The sequence below is a fragment of the Ursus arctos genome, unplaced genomic scaffold, assembly GCF_023065955.2.
Source record: "Ursus arctos isolate Adak ecotype North America unplaced genomic scaffold, UrsArc2.0 scaffold_2, whole genome shotgun sequence".
Lineage (NCBI taxonomy): Eukaryota > Metazoa > Chordata > Mammalia > Carnivora > Ursidae > Ursus > Ursus arctos.
This window is the reverse complement of record NW_026622874.1, coordinates 6,106,623-6,125,819: the sequence shown is the minus strand read 5'-3', so window position 1 is coordinate 6,125,819 and position 19,197 is coordinate 6,106,623. Positions and strand designations below refer to the sequence as shown.

The 19,197-nt window shown below is 37.1% G+C and overlaps 1 protein-coding gene across 14 annotated transcripts in view; it reads right to left on the bottom strand.

Annotated features, from left to right (window-relative positions):
* Window positions 1–19,197, bottom strand: part of CDC42BPA (CDC42 binding protein kinase alpha) — a 309,574-nt gene that overhangs the window by 30,584 nt on the left and 259,793 nt on the right. For 8 of the 14 annotated variants that reach the window (XM_044387983.3, XM_048225088.2, XM_044387984.3 and 5 more), the window contains 2 exons: window positions 12,560–12,643; window positions 1,419–1,524 (listed from right to left, as the gene is read on the bottom strand). In XM_044387983.3, coding sequence (XP_044243918.2) covers window positions 1,419–1,524; window positions 12,560–12,643 — 190 coding nt within the window. Of the gene's footprint in view, window positions 1–1,418; window positions 1,525–12,559; window positions 12,644–16,457; window positions 16,563–19,197 lie in introns of all 14 variants that reach the window. The other 6 variants (XM_057314949.1, XM_057314950.1, XM_044387982.3 and 3 more) reach the window with 1 other exon arrangement.

Here is a 19,197-nt window from a genome sequence, read left to right as displayed (position 1 = left end):
GATCATGACCTGAGCCCAAAATCAAGAGTTGGACACTCAACCAACTGAGCCATCCAGACACCCCTAAAAATGACATTTATAAGAACTGGTTAAATCCAAGATGGGACAAGGCTGAAAAATTGTACAAATTCTCTCCTTTGGCTTCCATCACACCTTCCTGGTCAATGACATAGGCTGTTTGTTTTTCCGATTACTTTGCTGCCTTTACCTTCCACCTCCCCTGAGTTGTTTCCTAAGGCTCTGTCCCCATACTTGCTCTCTTTTCACTCTGTGTTTCCTGGAAAACGCCGTTCCTGTTCATACTTTGTATGCTCATAACTCTCAAATCTACTTTTCAAGCCAAGACCATTTGCTTTGGCTCTAAACCAATGCATCTCCAAGACCAGTTGAGATGATGCAATCTGGATCTTCCGCTCTGACTGCGAGAGCTCATCGGACATAGAATGCATTGCCTTAAGATGCCATTAGCACCCCCTTAATTCAAAGTGATCAGATACAGACTAACTACAAGCACATTCTACAAGGCAAACACCTGCTTCCGATGTGGACTGATGACCTTGCCTTCAAAGTCCCTTCCAACCCTAAGGGCTAAGAAATGGAAACTAAGATTAGAATTTGAATTAGCAACTATTTTATCTTTCTCATAAGATATATCAGTAAATGATACACAAGGCATTGTTACAGTGATAAATTTCATTTGATTAAAGAAAGTATATTCCTGAACTATTCCCAGTCTATCCCATTATAATTATTTAAGTCATTTTCATTTCAGAAATCTTAGGAAGAATAAAGTGGTGCCCAGACAAATATACTTTGTTTTCTGTTCAAATGATCCCTGATCGCTCATCTCTCAATGTGAGCTCCCCGAGGGCAGGCTCCCAGTCTTCTACCCTGTCCAGGACTACATCTCAGTGTCTAGAAGTATGGGGCAGGCATTCCACGAACACGCGATTGATACATCCATGAGTCAACGAGTGGTAGAGAAAATCCACTGATACGAATACTGGGAATAAAATATCTTTCTGAGGCCAAGTGGCAGACACTTAATATTTCTGAAAAGATACTGAACTGCCTACTTATTAATTCAGCAAGGTGAAAGTTAAATGAACAGATTCAAGGATAACTTTTATGTCTTCTGTCACTCAGCTTAATGCTTTCCCAGAACCACAAATTCGCCTGAATAACAAAACCAAGATGAATGAGCACACTGACAGAGATCTTCCCTAGACAATGTTTCTAGGGGCTGTCTAGTTTCTCCCAACATGCAGGAAGGTGCTCGCTTTATTTACTTCTCTTACCAGAAAAAAGCAGAAAAAGCAGAGTTATATACTGTTTAAGGGAAAACAGTTACGTGATTACAGTTTAGGGAGCCAATGCTAGGACTCTAAGGTCATGCTCTCCTGCCATTTTGTTCTTACCTTCACAGGAACAGCCTTGTCTTATCAAACCCACCATCAGAGAGGTGCACTGGTGACATCTGGTAGGGGTAGTGAAAGATTTGACAAAAAACTGATGGGTCTTGCGCTGCAAAACCAAGGGATGAAAAACATACACCAATTATTAAAAACATCAATCATTTAAAGGATTTCTGCACTGTGAATCCCTGGACCCCACACGAGCTACTAGGATGTTTTCTAAAGAGAAGTGCAATGAATTATTTTCATTTCTCACATCTTTCTGTAATTTATTCTGTAATTTATAAAATTATGTATTTTATATTAGCAAATTTGGCTAATTATTTATTTTATATGTGTGACTGATTTATGCTCTTTGCATATTTTTATGAGGCAATATAGAGCTAGGTAATGCTAAAAATAATATAAGAAGTTACACGGTAATTAATTGCTCTCAAATGCCAAAGTTATAAACTCTAGCTTTTATTTTTGCTCATAGATTTTGATTCAGGATTTTTACAAATCCTTCAAATTATTCTTCAGCAAAGAGTTAAGTGAAATGTTACATATTTATACCTTTATAAATACAGAAATTTAATATGCTTTTACACCTTCTTAGGAAGAACAAACAGTAACTGAAAATTCCTGTCCCCACTATAAAGCAAGTATTTCATTCTCTGGGACCAAGAACAAAGAATATGCTTAATGAATCTCTTTTCTCCTATGGAAGCAGGTGGTATTACCCCTCAGTAGACAAACATACACACGTATTATTCTAGCGACAGACAGCAGCCTGAAACTTCTTGTAGCAAACCCGGTGAAGCTAAGTCTGGTCTGCCCTATCTGGTGGTAAGTCCATACAGACCGCAGTTCTCCAGAACATCCTCTCCTCTCCAGATTAACTCTTAGAATGTTTTAGTAATAAATGACTTGTAATAACCGTTCTTCCACTCTACTGTGTGAGCCTAGGAACGAATTACTTAACGTTTCTGTGTCTTACTTCCCTCATTCTATAAAATCAGCTCAATAACAATATCTATTTCATGGGGAGATTAAATGAACATGTGAACATAAACAAAGCCTTTCGAACCGTGCTGGTGTAGAGTAAGCGTTCAGAATGTAGTTACTGACTTTTGAAAGCAAATTTGGCTAATTATTTATTTTATATGTGTGACTGATTTAAACTAGTAAGAACTCTATTCTATTCCAATCATGTGTGAACTCCGATGACATGCTGTTTTATGAAGTAGTATTTATTTTAGTTGAGACCAACTTATATTAAAAAACTAAAAGAACTACTCACGGGCACCTGGGGGGCTCAGTCAGTTAAGCATCTGACTCTTGATTTTGGCTCAGCTCGTGATCTCAGGGTTGTGAGACTGAGCCCCACGTCAGGCTCTGCACTCAGCGTGGAGTCTGCTTGAGAGTATCTCCCTTTGCCCCTCCCCCCACAAACTCGCTCTCTAAAATAAATAAATAATATCTTGAAAAAAAACAAACAAAAACAAAAACCCTAAAGGGTCAGGGCACCTGGGTGGCTCAGTCTATTAAGTGTCTGCCTTTTGTTCTGGTCATGATCCCAGGGTCCTGGGATCAAGCCCCATGCCAGGCTCTCTGCTCAGCGGGGAGCCTGCTTCTCCCTCTGCCCTTCCCCCTGCTTGTGCTTGCTCTTTCTCTTCTCAACTAAATAAATAAAATCTTAAAACAACAACAACAAACTAAAAGGACTATTCAAAGCTTTAAAATTTAAGTTAAAAATAAATTCTATTCTTCTCAATTGGGACATGTGATTTACACACCACAAAAGCTTCGAAGCACCACTAGGGTCTAACTCTACTGCGTCTAGCACACAGACCACCCTCAGGCTAACTGTAAAACTGCTCCCGTGTGGCCTGAGCCCCGACCAACGAGCGGACACTGTAGCAGTGGTCCACATGAATCATCTCAGTTAACGGAGACAACACCCCTGCAAAGACAGGCACTATTTCCTCAGGCAGACCAAGGAGATGAGACTCAGTTACTCATGGATACACAGTTCATGGTAGAATTAAAATTCAACCCCACATCTGTCTAATTTTCCCATCTCTCAAAGTCTGATCACTTAAAAACACGTAGAATATGTAGAAAAACGACACAAGACATGGTTAAGACTAGGCACCTCCTAGTGATAAAAATACAAGTCCCTAATTTGTTCTTAGCCTATAAAATCCTGCTCAGTAGGTCTCTTGTAAGCCAAGTTTTATTCTTATTTTTTTTTTGCTCTTTGAGGAACTCTCCAGAGTAAATTTTTTAGTGTTTTTTTTTTTTCAATTGTTCAAAATTATGGGAAAAGATGCAAAGTTTGTTTACTGATTCGCTCTGGACGCTTTTATCACAACAAGCGAACTGATCGATTGCTTAAGAGAGGTGACTTCCTTCTTTCTTCTAAAAGTTAACAGACAGGTCTGGAATATCGGTAATAATAACCGTGGCCACAACAAATGTTAACAGTAATTCTTGACGCTACCCAATGAATTGCTGACAAAACATTAAATACCACCCCCCTCCCGCCCGAGATCTACTCAGAGTGTCATAATTTTAACTGAGTATGCTGGGAACGAAAAATGCTTTTGCAGAGCATTAGTTAACTGACCAGCCATCCAACTGGTAGGTGCTGATTAAACTGTGGGAGGGAGTGGGAGGTACCACTAAACAGTAAGGGGTGCACATTTCACTGATCTCAACGAAGGACAAGGTAAAATAGAACATAATTAAAGGTCATGATTCTGAGGACACTGACCTCTAGGCAATACACCGTAGGATTCTGGATTTCTTTCTTTGGTGAAGGAGAGAGGAACAGTAACAGAAAGATAAACGAATCCACTCCTAGGGTCCAGATAACTTGGCTTCTGACCTTTCTAAGATCCCCTCTCTGCCTCCTGGTCAGTATTTGATTTCTAATACTTCCCCTCATAGGGTGGTTTGAAGAGGAGAAAAAGGAGGAGGAAAAAAGTCTAGGAAAAGGGGCATTAAACTTAAAGCATGGACCCAAATTAGAGTGTTACATTATGTGACAATTTGGAGTAAACTGAGAATTAACTATAAACTCGACATTTAAAGAGGTGGACAGAAGGAAGGGCTCCTCTCTATTCTAATTTTGTCTGTGTTGTGGACTTCAAGCTATCACTGGAGAAGGTAAAAGGTCTTTAACAGAAGCTGTGAGAACACAGTAGAACCAATTACGACCCCTGGCAAAAGCTTAAAACCTCACTGCGGATAATGAGAATTTTACCACTGATAAAGAACAAGACGACTTTACCTCACACAAACCCCATTAAGGAGGACACCCGATGTGATGAGCAACTGAGGAATTACTGAACTCTACATTTGAAGCTAATGATGTACTTTATGTTCGCTAATTGAATTTAAATTAAAAAAGGAAAAGAATTTTTTAAAAGTTTTCTTTCCTTTTATTTTTTTTGTCAGTCTTTTTATTTTTTAATTTTTTTATTATAATAATATTTTTTATTATGTTAGTCACCATACAGTAACTCCCTGGTTTTTGATGTAAAGTTTGATGATTCATTAGTTGCGTATAACACCCAGTGCACCATGCAATACATGCCCTCCTTACTACCCATCACCAGCCTATCCCATTCCCCCACGCCCTCCCCTCTGAAGCCCTCAGTTTGTTTCTCAGAGTCCATAGTCTCTCATGCTTCATTCCCCGTTCTGATTACCCCCCTTTCTTTATCCCTTTCTTCTCCTACCGATCTTCCTAGTTCTTGTGTTCCATAGATGAGAGAAAGCATATGATAATTGTCTTTCTCTGCTTGACTTATTTCACTTAGCATTATCTCCTCCAGTGCCGTCCATGTTGCAGCAAATGTTGAGAAATCGTTCTTTTTGATGGCTGAGTAATATTCCATTGTATATATGGACCACATCTGCTTAATCCAGTCATCTGTTGGAAGGGCATCTCGGCTCCTTCCACGATTTAGCTATTGTGGACAATGCTGCTATGAACATTGGGGTGCATATGGCCCTTCTCTTCACTACGTCTGTATCTTTGGGGTAAATACCCAGTAGTGCAATGGCTGGGTCATAGGGTAGCTCAATTTTTAACTTTTTAAGGGACTTCCACACTGTTTTCCAGAGTGGTTGTACCAACTTGCATTCCCACCAACAATGTAGGAGGAATCCCCTTTCTCCACATCCTCTCCAACAATTGTTGTTTCTTGCCTTGTCAATTTTTGCCATTCTAACTGGTGTAAGGTGGTATCTCAGTGTGGTTTTGATTTGAATTTCCCTGATGGCTAATGATTTTGAACATTTTTTCATGTGTCTGCTAGCCATTTGTATGTCTTCATTGGAAAAGTGTCTATTCATATCTTCTACCCATTATATGATTTATTTGTTTTTTGTGTATTGAGTTTGAGTAGTTCTTTGTAGATCTTGGATACCAGTCTTTTATCTGTAGTGTCACTTGCAAATATATTCTCCCATTCCATTTTCCTCATTTTTAAGTGAAATGACTTGTCCTGTACTTCTATGAGGGAGTAATTTTTCCAGCTCCATGCCTTTACATAAAGTGATTTTTAAAAATGACCTCTGCTTTCTGAGCTCTTTCTCCCCTGTTCCTAATCATCTGGACTTCCTCTTTCCTTTCCTGCCTCACTCAATTCTTTTCCCCCCTATCAGTTTGCATTTTGGAGTTTGTGGGAAAATCTTCTCATTTATTGTTCAGGTCTCATCTGTAGGATCTTGTGTGTGTGTGTGTGTGTGTGTGTATGTTTTAAGTTTTGAGACCTATCCAGTTGGTCTGTTTTTATGGAGAGATTCAGTGAGGTTCAAAAACCATGCTGCCACCAAGACCAAGTTCCCAGAATCCTCTACCCTCTACTCACTGGATTCTAGAGACTCACCAACATACATTTTTCATTAAAGTGTTTTTAGATTGTATTTAAAAAGGTGGTACTGATTCACATTTCCACCTCTAATGCGTCACAGTACCCTACTGATAACAAGGATATGTACACCACAAATGTAAAGAGGTAGCTCATTATTACTTTAATCTGCTTTTCTCCAACTTCTCGTAAGGCTGACCATCTTTTCACTCTCAGTCATTTTAAGTTTTCATCGGTCTATTCCTGGCTTTTGGCCAGTTAACTATAGCATGTTCATTCCCCTGTTTATAAAAGCTCTCGATGCATGCAGATATTAACCCTCTGTCCTCTGCCCTGCATTTTCTCTACTATATTGTTTGTCTGAGGGTGTGAATTAAAGTCTCCAACGTGTCTCTAACCTGAGCCTCCCAAGTTCTTAGTCCTTGCTTTATACAAGTTAGGGCTTCCTTGTGAGGCCCATCCACATTCATGACCATTCTCTTCTTTATTATTTCCTTTGTTAGCATACAATGTCCTCTTCTGTGCCATTGGTGTTTTACACCTTGAACTCCATATTACAGTACATATCTGTGACCTTTGCTTTCCTTTATTTTCTTCCCTTCCATCCACCTTTGCTTTCAGCCATGTGGCTTCTCACTGGCTCTCGGGGTAGGCTCACTCTGGGGAGGCAGCCGCCATGTAGGAAGAGTGAGGCTGCCGTCTGGACAGACCCTGAGCATCAGCTGCCTGTCACGGGAGCGAGTCATCCTGGACATGCAGCACAGCTGAACCCCCACACATCTGCAGCCTCAGCTCACGGCTGACCACACCCGCATGGCAGACTCTCCTTGAGAACTTCCCACTGGAGCCCTTCTCAAATTCATATCCACAAAATTGTGAGCATAGTAAAAATGTTTTCTAAGATTTGAGACAATCTACTGCAGTTAAGAGCACCAGGTCACCATGTTTCCCCTTTTTCCTTTTCTTTTCCCTGCCTCCATTCAATGAATAGCATTTCCTTCTGCAGGTATGAAGATTACACACTTTATATGCTAGTATTCTATTGATTGCTTTCAACTTAAGATTCATATTTGTGTTTACTTTCCTTATCAAGTTATCAGTATTTATTTAAACATTTATATGCTACTACTACGTCAGGTACCATGCTAAGGTGTTCACAAATACAAGGCTTCTTTAAAACTCCGAAGAATCCAGCAAAATGGATACTCTGATTGCACTCCTTTCTGATGAGGAAACGGAAGCAGGGAAAGGTCACTTGCTCAAGTTCGCACAGCTAATTTGTGATGGAGCTGTGACTGCAAGTTAGGAGGCCCTGCTAGGAACCCACCACGATAACTAGCATGCCATGCTGTCTCTGCAGCTTCTCCCCAGAAGAGACAAATGCCTGAGCACGCTCACCTCACCCGATCCTTACACTTACCTCCACTGTGTTTGCATTTGGATTCATTCTGGACCTGCTTTGAATATATTTCCTTTCTCTTTGATTTTTATAGAGTGAGGGTGCTTGCTTTTACAGACCACAGTAAAGTCCTCTGAGATACCTAGTCACCCTATTTCCCAAACCTCTCACAGTGGCCTCATGGCTTTATATCTCTTTTCGATGGAGAATTTCCTCCAAGAATATTTACTTTTTTTTCTTCCAGTTTTATTGAGATATAACTGACATAAAATGTATTAGTTTAAGGTATACACCATCATACGGGGTTTGATACCTGTATATAATGCAAAATGATTACCAAAGTTAATATCCATCACCTCATATAGTTGCAATTTTTTTTTCTTGCGAGGAGAATGTTTAAGATCTACTCTCTTAACAAGTTTCAAATATACAACAGAGTGTTGTTAACTATAGTCACCATAATGTATTCCATTCGTCCACGGAACTTATTATCTTGTAACTGGAAGTCTGTACCTTTTCCCTCATCTCCCAACCCCACCTCTGGCAACCAATTTGGTCTCCAATTCTGTGAGTTCGAATTTTTGAGATTCTACATATAGGTGAGATCATACACTATTTATCTTTCTCTGAATTATTTCACTTAACATAATGCCCTCAAAGTCCATCCCTGTTATCACAAATTGCAAGATTTTCCCCTTTCTTGTGGCTGTGTAATACTCCAGTGTGTGTGTGTGTGCGTGTGCACGCATGCATTTTCTTTATCCATTCATCTGTCAGTGGACACTTAGCCTACGTCTTCACTATTGTAATTGTAAATAATGCTGCAATGAACATGGGGGTACATATATCTCTTTGAGAGAGTGATTTTCTTTCCTTCAAGTATATACCTAGAAGTGGAGTTGTTGGACCATATGGTGGTTCTATATTTAATTGTAGGAGGAACCTCCATATGTTTTCCACAGTGGCTGCACCAATTTACACGCCCACCCACAGTGCAGGAGGGTCCTCTTCTCTCCACACTCTTGCCAACACTTGGTATCTCTTGGTCTTTTGGATGGCAGCCATTCTAACTGGTATGAGGTGGTATCTCACTGTGGTTTTGATTTGCATTTCCCTGATGATCAGTGAGGTTGAGCACCATTTTATGTACCTTTGGCCATTTTTTTGTATGTCTTCTTTGGAAAAATGTCTATTCTGGTCCTCTGCCCATCTTTTGATTGATTATGGGTTGTTTTTTTTTGGGGGGGCTATTGAGTTATATGAGTTCTTTTATATTTTGGATATTAACCCCTCATGAGAAATATGACTTACAGATATTTTCTCTCATTCCATAGGTTGCCTTTTCATTTTGCTAATGGTTTCTTTGCTGTGCAGACATTTTTTACTTTGATGTAATTCCACGTATTCATTTTTGCTTTTCTTTCATTGTCTTTGTTTTAGATATCAAATCCAAAAAATCATTCCTAAGACCAATGTCAAGGAGATTACCCACTGTTTTCTTCTAGGAGTTTTATGGTTTCAGGTGTTATGTTCAAGTCTTCAATCTGTTTTGAGTTGATTTTTGTTATGGTGTGAGATAGTAGTCCAGTTTCATTCTTTTGCATGTGGATATCCAGTTTTCCCAGCACCATTTATTGAAAAGACTGCCCTTTCCCCATTGTATATTTTTGATGCCTTTGTCATAAATTAATTGATCATGTATGTGTTCAATAAACAGATAGATGCATATTTATTTCTGGGTTCTCTGTTCTGTTCCATTGATCTATGCGTCTGTTTTTATGCCAGTACCATACTGCTTTGGTTACCATGGCTTTGCAATACAGTTTGAAATTAGGAAGTGTGATGCCTCCAGCTTTTTCTTTCTCAAGATTGCTTTGGCTATTTGAGGGGATTTTTGTGGTTTCATACAAATTTTAGCATTGTTTTTTCTATTTCTGTGAAAAATGCAGTTGGAATTTTGATAGGGACTGCACTGAATCTATAGATTGCTTCATGTAGTATAGACATTTTAACAATATTAATTCTTCCAATCCATGAACACATAATATATTTCCATTTATTTGTGTCTTCTTTAATTTCTTTCATCAATGTCTTATAGCTTTCAGTGAACAGCTCTTCCATTTCCTTGATCAAATTTATTCCTAGGTATTTTATTCTTTTCGATGCAACTGTAAATGGGATTGCTATCTTTTTTTTTTTTTTTTTAAAGATTTTATTTATTTATTCGACAGAGATAGAGACAGCCAGCGAGAGAGGGAACACAAGCAGGGGGAGTGGGAGAGGAAGAAGCAGGCTCATAGCGGAAGAGCCTGATATGGGGCTCGATCCCATAACGCCGGGATCACGCCCTGAGCCGAAGGCAGGCGCTTAACCGCTGTGCCACCCAGGCGCCCCGGGATTGCTATCTTAATTTCCCTTTCCGATAGTATATTCTTAGCGTATAAAAGTATTTTCAGAGAAGGTTTTTTTAAAAATAATAAACTTACTATGTTCTTGTGAAAATATTTTTAACTTACTGTCATAATTAAGTGGTACTACAGCTGGGTTAAAATTTTAGGGTTCAAAGTTCTTTTCCTTCAACATTTTGAAAATTTACCTTAATTGTTTTCTTGGATTTAGTGTTGCTGTTGAGAAGTCTGATATCAATTTAATTTTCCTTTACAGATGATTTACGCTTTGTCTTTGAAAGTTTTTAGGATTTTCTCTTGATCTATGATATCCTTAAATTTTACTATAATGTGTCTAAGTGTGAGTTTTTAAAAATTATTCTCTTTAGCACATAATGATGTATTTCAATATGAGGTTTTTGATCTTTAATTACTGGGAATGTGAAGTGATTATTTCTTTAAGTGCTTCTATTTTTTGCATTCCCCTTCCAAGTCCCACTACAGAGATACTGAAACTATTTGTCGTATGTCTTACATCATCCAAGCCATCTTCCACCCCACGAATGTGTTCTTCTACACCTAGTCTGCTCATTCCGCTAAAGCTATCTGCTGAGTTCTTTATTCCAGCAGTTATCTTTTTACATGAAGCACTTGCAAATAATTCTTCTTCCTAGATGCCTCATCCCGCTCCATGTTACCAATATATTTCCTTTTTTAAAAAATCTCTTTCAGATACTTATTGTGTCTATTTTAAATTCATATTCTGGCCTCAGAATTTTGCTGTATCTAGCACAGGCTATTCAGCTTGTTTTTCTTCTATACCAGTTACACTTCTGTATATTTTATCAGTTTTTCAGATCCATCAAGTTGTCTCTCACTCTGTGGTTTATCCAAGGTCTCTATTCTGGGGAGGGAGATCATTTGTTTTCCAATTTCTAGAATTTCTTTGTAGGAGCTTGAGATAAGCAACTAAATCTTCATGTTCTACCATAATCAATATGTCAGTGATAGTTATGTCGAATACAATGAAAAAATAGTAATTCACCTGAATTTTTCACTAAATGTTTCTCTTTCTCAGTGGTTTATCAACTTAAATCTTAGATTCTTCTGAGTGGCCTCAACTTAATGTCTTCTTTACAATGCATCCCCTAAGCGCTACTCCTTACAATAGCAGACTTCAAAACACTGAATTTAGGAAGATGGAAAAAAGGAGACCATAAAAAAGAGAGCAAGCATAGAAGCAATAATTTCTATTCATTGGAAATCTCCAATTAATTGTACTACCCACACGAACTAACTATACCGGATAAGTAATGCCAATCTGTGTTTTCTAGAGCCCCAAACCGTCTCAAATTATGGTGCAATTATGTGTGTTTGTTAAATGCATATCTAATATTAATAGTAGATATTGTTTAAAAGAAAATACTTAGAAATGTACAGATCTACATGCAAATATTGGCTCTGTAGCTTACTATTTGTGTGACATTTGGAAAGTCAATTTCTCTAAGCCTTACTTTTCTGCTCTATGGAGACATATTAGATACCTTCAAATACTGCAGTAAGAATTGAATCAGAAACTCTTAGACATATGATAGAAATAATAGTGATAGAAATAATGATACAGATAATGTCTGGGGCATAGTCCTATTCAGTAAATTGTAGATACAATTACGAAGCTGCTCTTTATATTATTTTTTGATTGATAATTTAGAGGTCTTCTAAAATGTTTAATCCCATAAATATTTATGTAAATACTTCTAGAATAATGTTAAGGCTATCTTCCTGTATATATAAAAATAAAAGTATAACCCCACAGAACTAGCAAAACACAAACTCAGCATTCTTCTGAACTTTGCAGGTCTGTGGTCTTTCTCCTGAATCAAACATGCATTTGTGTGCACACTAACACTGTGCTTACGGTACATTCAAGTTGCAAGTTCCTCCACCACTATGTATTCCATGTTTTATTTTTTAAAATGGGAACAATGAAAAATTATTTGGAATTCTGAAAAAATTGGTTTATCATTGATTTTATTTCTCCTTCAATTTGTTAGTGCCCAAAACTGATTTGAAAAAAACCTTAAGAGCATAAAGCAAAAGGAGAATATACTCTAAATATAGTGATCTTTCAAAAGCTCAGAAATTATAAAAGAGGCAGAAAACTTCCAACTTGTCAGGTTTTCCCGCTAACCAACCAAACCAAACCATGTACTTCAATATAGCCGTTCCCTCTTCAATTTTTATAATTTTTTAGATTAAAATTATTAAAAAATAGAAAAAAGATGGAAGAAAAAACAAACTTTATGACACTCTTCCTACCTTTCTTAGTGGTGGTTATTTCCAGTCATATAAAATTTATTTTCTTTCCAAGCTTTTGTGTTTGCAATTTTGAGGAAATCAATAGCAAAAAACACAGCAAATACAAAAAGGAGAAGAAATCCATTATTTGCATTTTTTTTCAGAACACATCATGCTTATATCTAGATTGAGTACCTTAGCTGGAAAGCCAGTTGAACCAGGACATCCCTTTTTCCTTAAGGTTGGTGTGTGAACTGGAAGAGGAGTACTGTCTACAATCTGAATCCAGGAGCAAAAAGGAAATAAATGTCATGAAACACTCCATCTATTTCAAACATCACTAAAAATCAATCAAAGTAAATAAAGCCAAGCAAGACATCAATAAGGCAAAAAATATCTCAATGAAGCTAAAATTCTCCTAGTGTTGATAATTTAAATTTCAGCCTGCAATGTCTACAAATGAAATAGTTGTTCAATCAGCAAAAAACATTTGTCTGGAAATTTAAAAAGGAATGATTCAGAAAAGAGAATCCACAGAAGAAAACAAAAACATCACAGCATATAGCCTCCATAAAAACGAGGATATTAATTTTCAAGTTCATCTGAAAATGCCACATTAATTCTTAAAAGTATCTGATTTTTTAAGAGTAGGATTTATAATCAAAATATTTAGAAGATTCTTTTAACTCCTAACTTCTATATACAGAATGTATGTTACATATATGGAACACAATTCAGTGGATATTTGTGTGTTTGTGTGTGTATGTAGAAAGAGAGAGAGAGATTGATTGATCAGTGGGATTCTGTGCAGAAATCAATTTCCAAAGAAGGGAGTTAGACTATTTAGTATTATTGGAATTCAGAACTTAACATAAAATTTAAAAGTTAAAAGCCATATCTTTATATGATACTAATGTAAGATATTTCTTTCAATGAAAGGAACCAGTGATTTTATTGGAAAAGAGACATGACTTAATTAGCAAAGTATTTTAAAAAAGGCACAAAGAATTATTTCATTTTAGGATGCTAAGCAAGCAAACAAGAGGAAAAAGCTACCTTTGAATAAAGTTATAGAATAGTCTAAAATATTAAGAGAAAAATAGATGATCTCTCTTTGCCTTTGTTACTACATAAACAGAATATTTTCTATGCCCTACAACCTTAAAATGGAATTGAACTGAGCTTCTCAGAGTTTTCTGATTGTGAATTTAGTTCTAATTTAAACATACCTTTAAATAGCTTGAAAAAGTTTTGAACCCAGTGTATAAATTACTGTTTAAAAAGGTAAACATGAGGGATAAAAGAGAGGAACACTGAAAACCTATGTAAAAGTTAACAAAAAACAATCAATAGGAAACAAAATTGGTGTTATAATTTACACAGTAAGCCCAAGAGAAGTTTAGAAAAAAAGGAGTGAAATAAGGGTGTTGGATACAAGATCAACAGAGTTCATGAAGACCATAAGAATATCATTTGGAAAAGATTCCATTCACTGTAGCAACAAAAACTTTCAGTTACCTAGGAACAAATGTAACAAGCAATATGAAGTAAATTCATAAAGAAATTAACAAAACTTTATTGAAAGATATAAAAGAATATCTAAATGATATGTATACCATAGATGGAAAGACCCAATCACAAAGATGTCAGTTCTCCTCAGATGAATCTATAAATTCAATGCAATTTCAATCAAAGGCTCCACGTGGAACCTGACAAACTGATTCTAAAAGTCATATGTAAAGCTAAAGGGTCAAAAAGAAAAGGAAAAAGAATAAGGTGGGTGGGAGTGGCTGATTATACCAGGTGAATTATTTTAGGGTTATAGTAATTAAGACAATGGGATATTGATGCAGGAATAGACAAAAAGAACAACAGAAGAGAATAAAGAACTCCCAAACAGACTCATACATATAAAGCAGACAGTGTTTTACAAATCAATGGGGGAAATATAGTAGAGTTGGTTGTTCATATAAGAAAAATAGATTTAGAACCTCATTTCACATAATATGTAACAATAAATTTCAGTTTAATGTCTTAAACACATAAAATAAAAATTATTTAAATTTTAGAAAAACGTATGGAAGAACATTTTTAAATGCTGCATAGGGAAGAACTGCTTTAGGAAGACATAAAAAACAGAAGTCATAAAGGAAATGATTGATATATATATGCCTACTTTAAAATAAACACTGTTGCAAGACAAAAAGACACCAAATAAAATTTTAAAATAAGCCACAGACTGGAAGAAAATATTTGCAGTGCATATAGCCAGCTAAGGATTAGTATCCAGATTACATAAAGAACACTTACAAAAAACAGGAAAAGTAATTCAACAGAACAACAGACAAAAGACATAAACAGGCAAACCACCAGTGGTCAACAAACATAAAAAGATGCTGAATTAACAGGAGATCAGAGAGATGCAAATTAAAAACAAAAATGCCACTTCATACCCATCGAATTGGCAAAAGTTAATGTCTGACAGTACCAAGGGTTGGTAAGGATGTGGGAAAATGGGGAACTCTCACATATTGCTGGTGGGAGAGAAAATTGGCCCAACCACTGTAGAAAATAATCTGGCAAAATCTAGTTAAAGTTGAAAATGCATATACCACACAACCCAATAACTCAGCTTCCAGGTATATATGCTAAACAAACTGCACATTTGCAAAAGCAGACAGCTACCAGGATGTTCACTTCAGCATTGTTTGTAATAACAAAAATTGGAAACAACCTAAATATCTAACAATAGGAGAATGCATAAATGGTTGCGGTGTATTCATACAATGAAATCTTATGTAACAGTTATAATGAATCAACTAAATGGACATGTATCTGCATGAGTAAAGTTCAAAAGCATAACGCTGAATGAAAGAAGTTACAGAAAGATAAAGATTTATGTTTGTATAAAACATAAATATAAAACAAACGTTCTCATATATTGTTTATGGATACAAATGAAGTGCAATGTAAAACCAAGGAAGAGGATGCCCATCAATTTCAGGGTCTTTAGATATGTCTGAGAAAGGAGAGAGGGGAATGGTATAGGGAAGGGTGTTTCAACTCTCTGGAATATTTTTTCTTTGAAAACAAATTTGAAAAGGAAAGGACAAAAATGTTAAATCTGTGGATGGTGGTTACATGTGTGTTTATTATCCTCTGTGTGCTTGAGATAGTTCAGCATTAAAAATGTATAAACTCGAAATATTAAAACAATGATTAAAAAAAAAAAAAGCAGAGACTCATCAACGTAACCAGTCGGAGGTAGTCTGTCACGGAGTTGTAAAAAAATCAAGTCAGAATCTAACTACAAATCACACTTCACTTCAGACGGCTTTCCAGAGTGGACTATCTGCTTCTCTTGGAACACTAGACACAGCTCTAGAGATAATATGGGAAACAAAGGGGCTCTGTCAGAATTGCAAAGCTGTGTGAAGAATCCAAATTGCATCTCGAGGCAGGAGGGCATTCACTGAGGCATGCCACGTCCTTCTGACTCGTTGAGGAAATGACCTCTGTTGAGAAAACTGGCCGACTGGCTGTTTGAAACCACTGACTAACATGAGGGACAAAACAACACCGTTTTTGTACTATTAAAAGGCATGACGCAGTTGAATGCCTCTTGCTGATTGAGCAGTTAGAATAAACTATTCAGTGGCCAGCAGCGGCAATTTTAATTCTCAGTTGTACTTATGAAGTAACAGTTGTGTAGGTCTTATCGGGTTTACTGGACGAATTACAATACAAGAATGGGTCCTGACTGCCATGTGCCTACCAAGTCTGTATCTGACAATTTCAAAATTGAGATAACCCTGCCCTCTGTTCCATGCAGTCCTCTACTTAAAATAAAAACTACATTTATAAGTAAATAAGTATTTGTCTATTTTAGGTTGGATCTGGGTGGGGGCAACTTTTGACTTTCGTTTTAGAATCCTATTTACATTATCGGTCAAATGCAATGATCTCCAATATACTGTGATTTATTACATAATATATTTGATTAAAAGAAGAGTCAGATTTCACTTGTTTTTACGATTCCCTGTTTCCTGACACAAGTGAAAAGTTGGGGAGCAAGACTGCTCCAATGAGGCACCTTAACTGGCTCAGCTTCACTAGATGTGGAAGGAGATGTGGACCTTGACTGGATGTTAACCTTGACGTTCGGATTCCGTACATATGTGTTCTCAACGGGATCGGTCTAGGAAGATAAGTTGGGAAAAACAAAAACCCAAGAAATCACTTTCAAACAATGTGCAGCTCTTAGCAAATTTCTGTAAGGCATGATCACGATAACATTTCTTGAGAAGAGGAAAACAAACTGCAGTTTGAATATTCACCTTCAGCATGTGTCATTACACAAAAGCATAACCACGAGCTTTAATGTAAACAAAGATAAAGACAACAACAGTTAACAAAATCTTCACTGCGGTGTCCAACTTCGAGCACTGGTCTCTACTACATGTTCTTGACTTGTATGCCACAAACAAAATCATACGTGTGAATTAAGTGCCGAGTACTTAACAGAGTATGTGCTGCAGATTAGAGATAATTTTGTCCTTCATAAGAAGGAAATTTGGTCATCTACCAGGCATTACTTGAAAGTAAAAGAAGCTAATTTATCAGCTTTGTGTTGGTTGCTGGGGCCAACACCGCCTATTTATTCTGCCGCAGTAGAAATACCAGCATTTATATTCAGTTGCACCCTTTTAACCAAGTATTTTTAGAAACTCAAAATGCTTGGGGTTAAAATTTAGCATTAAAGATCTTAGGGAGCATATGGATCGATGATATATTCAGTTTGGCAATTTTCAAAACTACCAGAGTTGAATTTTTGAAATGAAAGGCGATGAAAGCAATTTCGACAAGAGGTTGGGGAATTTGTTTCCACTGTGTTGTACGGCAAGAACAGTGCTAAGATCAGAACTTAAACTCAATAAAGAGAATAATCAGTTTAAGGATTTTAAGTAGGTACTTAAAATATTTTTCCTTTTCCTTTACTATTATTATGGTTACTCTTTTAGGGATTGGTTAGTGGGCTGGCTAACCCTGTAGGAGTCCTCTGCTGGGCACAGGCAGGTTTTCTGGCAAACCACAAAGGAAGACTTTGGTGGGGATGACTGACATGGTTCCCAACCAGGCCTTAAACCATTAGTTACTGTGCTTGGGAGAAGTGGCGAGAAGAAGGGGCTCCAGGAGGGCATCTAAGAACTTGGAGCAGCAGCTGTGAACCATCAGCTAGGAAGGTACTTCAATATTTTAAAAACTGGAACACATGAACTGAAGCACAGCCACTGTACGTCAGCTCTGAAGTGTGCAATGCGGCTGATTTCATAAAACTAATACAGCTTAAACAAGTGAGAGAGCCAGGCCCAAATCCCACTCCTTGACTTCACACCCAGCTTTCTTTTTGTGGTCCCAGAAGCATCTCCATAGTAAAGGTATTCAAAGCAATTTAATGGACATGGAGAATGAGTACATGATCTTTTTTCCTGACAGTGAACTCTGATCAGGAATAAAAGAGTAAAAGAAAGAAAATGAAACTCTAAGACAAGTTTTGCCCAGTTCACAATTTTACGCAGAGATGGTCATGGAGAAAGTACACTCCTTTTAAATTATTAATCTGGACTAGAAATCTGGGCTGGAGATAGGGCAGAAAGATCCTACTTTCTAGAAATCTCCTCCCTCTAGTTTCCATTGGATTACATAAATTGCAAGCTGAATAGGAATCCACAGAGGAGAGGGTTCAGTTAAAATGGAATTGATGAGCAAAGCAGTCCTGATGCATTTTACACTAATAAGAGCCTAAAATGACCTCAAATAATCAAGTTAAGTAGCTCATAAAGTTTTAAAGAAGTGTCCAGGTAAGGGATTTGCTAAGTGCGAAAAATGGGGTCATTTAAATAAAATTTAAGTTTCTGACCTGTCACGCAAAAGCCTTTAGCCCGTAGCTGGAGTGAAAGAGATAAAAGCAGAAGTTTCTGTGTGAAGGATAATGCTGTGAACGGGACTGGACAGCTAGCTAATAGAGTGGCTTTCTACCTCTGAGTCCAATTACTTTAAAAACGCTTCAAAAATGAGAAAGGCAGGAGCTTGCCGTGTTCAGGAGTCCCGGCCGACAACTGGAAGCAGGTCTGCTCTTGGAGCCCCGTGAACACGCGCTGGCCCAAGGTGAGCATGCGGTGTGATTACCTCTACTTCCTTGCGCTGATGTTAGAACACACCGCTTAAGATATTTTGTCAGCACGTGCCCTGCTGGGAGGTGTACATCACAGAAATCATCACCCCTAAAAATCAACCCTACCCCCACCCTCGTCCCACAGTTGGTCCTTCAAACATTCACCATCATGTTTCACGACCCTATGAAAATTGTGACATGATGACAGTGTGCTACTGAACAAAGGGAAAAACACACCATCAAAGTTGAATCCCTGGTTACAGAAATTAGTGACTCTTAAAGAACTCTCGAGGCTTTAAATACATACCTCTTGGCCCTTCTTTATAATTATTGTCATTTATAAAAAGTCTGTTTCTCCTAACAAGTTTTTAACTCAAAAAAGAAAATAACAGGAATGAGAATAGATTTTAAAATGATTTTCTTAGCTGCATGAGGTAAAACTGGTTATTCAAAAGAGGAAACATTTAGATTTAAAAACTAACCCAATACCAATTCTAATAAAAGAGTATAATGAAAATTAGCATACCAGCTTTTTGGAACTGTACGCTCTTAAAATAAAGTCCAGAGATTAAACAAAATCAGGTAGTTTTTGTTAAAACAAATTAAAAATAAGTAAAAATATTTGAGTAGTATTTTGAGATGGTGTTGAGTATATTTG